Source organism: Tachysurus vachellii, chromosome 1 (genome assembly GCF_030014155.1).
Source record: "Tachysurus vachellii isolate PV-2020 chromosome 1, HZAU_Pvac_v1, whole genome shotgun sequence".
NCBI classification, from domain to species: Eukaryota; Metazoa; Chordata; class Actinopteri; order Siluriformes; family Bagridae; genus Tachysurus; species Tachysurus vachellii.
This window is the reverse complement of record NC_083460.1, coordinates 25,884,925-25,891,596: the sequence shown is the minus strand read 5'-3', so window position 1 is coordinate 25,891,596 and position 6,672 is coordinate 25,884,925. Positions and strand designations below refer to the sequence as shown.

At 36.9% G+C, this 6,672-nt stretch overlaps 1 protein-coding gene across 2 annotated transcripts; it reads left to right on the top strand.

Annotated features, from left to right (window-relative positions):
* The first annotated feature begins 188 nt into the window (after positions 1-188).
* Positions 189-6,063, top strand: rab11ba (RAB11B, member RAS oncogene family, a). 2 transcript variants are annotated; one of them, XM_060879920.1, is made up of 5 exons: positions 189-336; positions 3,368-3,563; positions 4,094-4,287; positions 4,376-4,456; positions 4,904-6,063. In XM_060879920.1, exons 1-5 carry the CDS (start codon positions 297-299, stop codon positions 5,047-5,049), a joined length of 657 nt encoding a protein of 218 aa, XP_060735903.1. In that variant the 5' UTR covers positions 189-296; the 3' UTR covers positions 5,050-6,063. The 2 variants fall into 2 exon arrangements, with proteins under 2 accessions (XP_060735903.1, XP_060735912.1); XM_060879929.1 differs by having other exon boundaries at positions 200-316.
* The last annotated feature ends 609 nt before the right edge of the window (positions 6,064-6,672 follow it).

Below are 6,672 nucleotides of genomic sequence, written 5' to 3'. Positions count from 1 at the left end.
ATTTTATAATACCGATACTTTTATAACAGTGTTTAAAATAATTTATAAAAAACGAACACAGAAACAGAAGAAGAAGAAGAAGAAATTTTCGAATTGATTTGTATGAATCATAGATATCTATGCGTATGAACGAAGTGAAAGATTCGATCAAAAAGAACCGATTCTTTCGCGAGTCACCATCACTATAATCCGCCCTTCCAGTATTATAAAGCCGAGTGAATTTTCTTCCTGTCGGTTGGAGTTAGGAGACCGTTGTAGCTTCGCTAGAATTTCAGCAATAGCGGACACAAACTAACATGGGAACCCGAGATGATGAGTATGATTATTTATTTAAAGGTCAGTTGTAATTCAATTTACGCGTCTAAATATGGTTAATAAGCGGTGCATTCTAAAATTCAACCAACCGTTAATGCGAGTTTATTTAGCTAGATAAGCTAAGGTACTCGGCTAAGTTTGCTACATAGCAGTCTCTGGCTGCGTTACAAATGGTGTCTTGTGCACTGTGTAAGTGCACTTCCCCTCGCGTGAATGTACCCTGTATGTACCCTACGTAGTGCACTAGGTGAAGGACGGAGCGCTATTTGGAAGTTAGCCCATATAAACGACGCTAACCAGACAACGATGGCCTTTTAGTCTGTAAGGCCTTTTATGGTTAGTTGTTAGTTTTTTGGAAACTGTTCCATACTTCTTAATAGAATTAATTTATTTGGATTTATATGTGCAAAAATAATTAATTGGCGTGGTATCTGTGCAGCTAAGCTATCAAACACCAAGATGGAGGAAAAGCTAACCGCTATGTAGCTTTAGTAGTTGTATAAGTAGCTTGTTTAAGTGCTTCTTTGCTTGCTTATTGGTTGTTTAAGTTAAAACTGTGTTAAGTTCAGTGTAGTTTATACGAAGTTAGCTGTGGGTTTTATCCGCCTTTTAGTCATTAGCCGTTATGCTAATGTAACATCAATCTGGAGTTTTTTTAAAAGCAAGGTCGTGGTTTATTTAAAAACTGAGTAATCGTGAACTTGTTTATACTTTTTAACTAGTCGTGGTGGTGGTGAGATTGTCTCTAGTTTGCTTATCTGTCATTATGAAGAGAAAAAGATTGAGAGAATTCTGCTGGGTGACGTCACCACTTCAGTACCAGGCTCATAATGTGATGTTATTGCTCAATAATCTTCCTAAAATCGTATCAGGAGGTAAACATTATTTCTTAAATGCAAGTATATCAACAAACAACTCGTTCCCTTAAACGAGTCCCGTGATTGATGTGTTGTCCTGATGATAGGAAGATGCTTGAACAGCAGATTTCAAACTCCTAGTCATTTATTTACTACTACAGTATCACAGTGGCCCTTTGTGCTGGTGATCAGAGCAACAGGTCATCTAACATTTTTATTTTATTTTTTCCATAAAAAATAAAAAAAGATCAAATCCAGGTACAGCTAAGTGGAGTTATTTGCTTTAGTTCACGTACTACTTTTTTTTTTTGGTAGTGTTTAGGATTCACAATTCAGAAATTCCAGTCAGATTTTAAATTTGATGTTTTTTTTTTAATGAACACATTTGTACTTTTTCTATCAAGTCAAGAGTTAAGAAGCTTTTATTGTCATTTCAACCATATATAGCTGACACAGTATGTAATGAAATCCAGGACCACGCTGCTACGTGGAACAAAACAGAGATACATAAAATGCAGCGTGTGCAAACTCATCCGATAGTAATAGCAGCACAATGCAGAGAATAATGCAGCTACAGGTCAGGAGTTTTAGACACAGTCCACATCAAATATCAGAACAGAGATATATATGCGAGCTCTGTAATATTCACCATGGCGTGGATGTCAGTTTGAGTATTTCAGAAGTTGCTAATCACCTGTGATTTTCATGTACAGCAGTCTCTAGTGTTTTCTAGTTTTATAATGGTATGTCAAACAAAAGTTTTCCATGATTGGAAATGCTTTGTTGATAAGAGAGGACAAAGCAGAATGGCACTGACTCTTGTCCTCTAAAAACAGGAATCTGCAGTTACCATGTGCACGAACTAAACTAGGCTACTGAAGATTCGAAACATATTACCTTGTCTTTTTCCTGGTCTTGCATGTACTGCTCTTCTGTTACATGATTGGCTGCTCTTATCTATTGCTTCCTGAACACTTCTACTTCCCAATCTCAGTGATGGCATGGAAATCACATGACCCTGTTTAAAACATTTTCAGCTGTATAATTGAGAAGGGAAGATGACACTGGACTTATTTTTGCAATGTTTTATTCTTTCTTGCCAGAATCTGTACATGCATAAACAATCTCCCAGTCTGTACAAGTCATAAAAATGTTAAATTATAAGATCGCTTCATAACCAGATTTAAATCCTGTGTGAGGTGCCATGGCCTTGGTTAATATCAGTGTTTACAGCTTAACTACAAGATAGAGCAGTGATGGACAAACTACGGCTCTCTGGGCTGTTTGATCTGGCCCTTCAAAATAGGAAAAATTGTCCTATAATCTGAACTCATTACTCATTTTTCTTGCAATGCCCTGCGTTTCAGTTAATTCCACTAGATGGCGCACTCCAAACACTACCGACCATTGCTCAAGCCGAGTCTATTGTCTTCATTCTGCACGTTTGATTATGCATTGAGCCCTGTTTAAACAATGAATTGACCAAAGACAGGTCAAACGTGGTGTTTAGGTTTTTAATAAGGAGTGTACAGAATATTTTTCACAAAAATCTGATCCAAGGTAGTGTCTTATTTGCCAAGAAATCCTTCAAGAAATACAATATCCAGAGCCACTTTTCCACCAAGTCTGCTACAATTTCACATGTAATTTATATTATTTAATATATTATGTTTTAATATACATAAACATTATATTATTAATGTGAGTCCTGGTCTGTTTGTCAAATTCTAAAACCCAGTTTTGCCCTTGAATTATGAAGTTTATCTATTCACTTCATGTTGTTGATTCAAATCTTACCTAAGTAATGCATTGGTGTTACAAGACTAATGTAGCTAATGCATAAAGGAAGCTTAAAGAAACTATCAACCTCTGTTTCTAAATGATCTAATAAACATGTTGGCTCTGTAGCTGTATGTCCTCTACCGAAATGGTTAGAGTTAGACAAGACTGACAACAGAAACAGCCAGTTTACGGTACTTGTGTTTTTTTCCTGTCTGTTTCTTTACAAATAGAATTAAAAAAAAGCCACAAATTGGTCCACATAAAATTCTAGACACATGAAAAGAGAAGCTGTGTATTAAATATTGTTAAAGGTTATTGTAAGTAACTTATGATCACTGGCAGAGATGGTCACTGGAGTACAGAAATGTAGGCTGTAGTACAAATCAGTTTAGTATCTTCATTGTGTTTTGCAGTGGTGCTCATTGGAGACTCTGGTGTGGGGAAAAGTAACCTGCTGTCCCGTTTCACACGCAACGAGTTCAACCTGGAGAGCAAGAGCACTATTGGTGTGGAGTTCGCTACTCGAAGCATCCAAGTGGATGGCAAAACCATAAAAGCTCAGATTTGGGATACAGCAGGACAGGAGCGCTACAGAGCAATCACATCAGCGTGAGTGCATGGCACATTTAAATCTATAAGGGATGAAACATAACAATATGTGCTGTTATAATCAATGACCATGTGGTGTGATACGGTACCAGGTGTAGCTGGATCACTGTTACCACCCCAAAGTGCACATTCACTTCATTCGTTTAAGAAATATGCTCACATCATGAACATAGTTAATTAAGGAATTCACATAGAATTTATTCATTCATAGTTATAGTTTCTTTTGTAAAACCTCCAGGAATCACATTTAAGTTTTCTTGTCTCGGTAACCTTTTAACATTTTTGTAGTGAACACTTTATCCACATGTTCAGTTCAGGACTAGTTTAGCTAGTGTGTGTGTGCAGAATGTTGCGTCCCATTTGGAGGACAAGGACAGGGGGTTTTTGAGAACCTGTGTCCATCTTTTCTGTAATTAAACGTGTTCTATACCTGCATGTGTCATATAAGCTTGTATGATTGTGTTCACTATTTCATATTTGTAAAATGTTAATGAACTCAGTTTAACTGATCTTCCTGTTGTATAATTCAGGTATTACCGGGGTGCAGTAGGAGCTCTTCTGGTATATGACATTGCCAAGCACCTGACTTATGAAAATGTAGAGCGCTGGCTGAAGGAGCTGCGTGACCACGCAGACAACAACATCGTCATCATGTTGGTGGGGAACAAAAGTGATCTGAGGCATCTCCGAGCCGTACCCACTGATGAGGCCAGGGCTTTTGCAGGTGAGGTTCATTTCTAACCAGATCTTTAAAGAAGATGGCAAACATATTTATGGGTTTAACAACATGTGTGGTGTTGCTTTCTTTTCAGAAAAGAACAACTTGTCTTTCATTGAAACCTCAGCTTTGGACTCCACAAATGTTGAAGAGGCTTTTAAAAATATACTCACAGGTAGGGATTTGTTGTATGGTGGAAAAAAATCTGCTTGCCTATCAGTTTATTAGCATTATAGGCAAGATCCTATACCACAGAAGCTGTTGGTTCATTCTCTGTTGCAGCACTTTCATGGTTTATTAATAGAATGAGTCTCCAGTGTCTGTACTTAGTAACAGTCAATGGTAAAGCAGGAACAATACACAAAAGTCTTCGTGATGTAATTTGATGACAGAGAAAAAGAAGAGACTGATGAGGAAATTAGTTTTTATCTGCAGAGATAAACAATATAAATGCAATTAAAAAGTTTCTAACAAATATAGAATAATGGATTATTCTGCTCAGAAATATTCTCCAGTGCAGACTCATAAAAATTCATAAGATAATTATTATATAATAATTATTAATAATCATTAAATAATTTGTCTTAAAATGGTTTACTTTTTCTGTATGTTCTTTTTCCAGAAATCTACCGTATTGTATCACAAAAGCAGATCGCTGACAGGTCTGCACATGACGAGTCTCCTGGCAACAATGTGGTGGACATTAGTGTCCCCCCTACCACTGATGGGCTGAAAGGCAGCAAATTTCAGTGTTGCCAGAACCTGTGACCCTGTTCTTTCATCACTCCATGTTGCTTCTTCCTCTGTTCCTCTCACATTCATCGCTTCTTTGCTGTGTATTGTGCAACCGCTGCTGCCCTAGTGCCGTCTACTCATGTCCAAAGTTCTCCCCAGTCCTGTGAAGTCCTAGATAACATTCCATATTTTTTTTTTTTGTCTTTTTTTGTCCTTATTTGATTGTTTGTATACAACTTTTTGTGTATTTTCTCTTTTTTTTTTCTTTTTTTTTTTTTGGTCATCACATCTGATTTCATGCTACTTAATGAATTCATTTTTGGAAGTGATTCTGGTTGGGCACTGATCGTGTGACCCAATCCTAAGGAAAAGGATGGTGAGGGATCAGTGTGTCTCGAGCTTCCAGCCACTCTGTGGAGTTTCCGCTTGGGGATTCCCGACACTAAGCAAGGCATCTGTTCAGCCGGTCCCGGGAAGGGATCCCTGCTAGTTTAACTTTTGGCTGAGAGTCAGCATGGGGCAAAAATACATTGTCTGAATCATATAGATACCAAAGGGAGACTGCAATCATTTGAACATTTCCAACTGCACAGTTAATAAATGATTCTGCACTATTTAGAGCAGCACTGGGTGACAGTCCTGAGCGAGTTAATGTAATGATTCTATATTGTGTTCAGGGCGACAATTCTAGCGGTCATGTGAATGCAGATGTTTCCTGTATCTCCTATATAAAGTGACAGTTATCCCAGCCCAGGCTTTGCACTGTTAAGTTATAGGAGCTGTTAACCAGGAGGGTGTGTTTCTGGTTACACTGTTTAAGCTGGTTGCCTGTCTTTCATCTCGTGTCTGAACGTGCATCACCCTGTTACTGGATTCTTGTTTGAAATTGTGTGGTTAGTTTGAAAATGCCTTGTTTCCCATGCTGTGATTAAAAAAAGCCTTTATTAAAGCGTGGTTCTATGACATTCACATATCCATGAATTCACATCAGCTGTTTTGACTTTTATCCAGTTATATTGGGATGGAAAATAAACCAAATTACCATCACACTGTTATTTTTGCATTTATTTTATTCTTGCTTTCTCACTATTAATGGTGTGCTACAGCTTTAAATCTAGCTGAAGTGTAATGTAAAAATTCTCTTCTGCAAATATCCATATCTTATTTATCTCACATAACTGTTACTGAAAAAGAATTTAGAACAACAAATCGTTGGAGTTCAACAACAAAACTGGAGTACAGCATGCAAAAAAAAAAATTCTTTCATGGTAATGCAAGATACTGAAATAGATGAAAACATACTTAAAGGCAGTTGTGAGTAATTGAGTTGGATTATTTTCATGTTGTACCAAATGTAGTTTGAATGTAGTGTCATTTTTCTATACTGTAGAACTATGGTGCAAATCGTTATCCTCAAACAATACATTTGCATCAAGGAAAACAAATAAGAAGCAAACAAATAAATCCATATAATCTTAAGAAAAATAATACACAACCAATAGCGTAATGCAGTGTTGTTTTAGAGTTTTAGTGTATAATACAGGATTTATTTGATACATGAATACATTAAGAAAATCCTTGCTCCACTAACCTTGCTGGAAACACTATGGTACTTATTTATTATACCGTAGTGGTGTTGAATTCTTGAGTCTGTTC

Excerpts from the sequence above, each read along its gene's own strand:
- rab11ba (XM_060879920.1), top strand. The coding sequence starts at position 297 with ATGGGAACCCGAGATGATGAGTATGATTATTTATTTAAAG. Across the intron at positions 4,288-4,375 it reads TGAGGCCAGGGCTTTTGCAG|AAAAGAACAACTTGTCTTTC; the intron begins GTGAGGTTCATT and ends CTTTCTTTTCAG. Across the intron at positions 4,457-4,903 it reads TTTTAAAAATATACTCACAG|AAATCTACCGTATTGTATCA; the intron begins GTAGGGATTTGT and ends TTCTTTTTCCAG.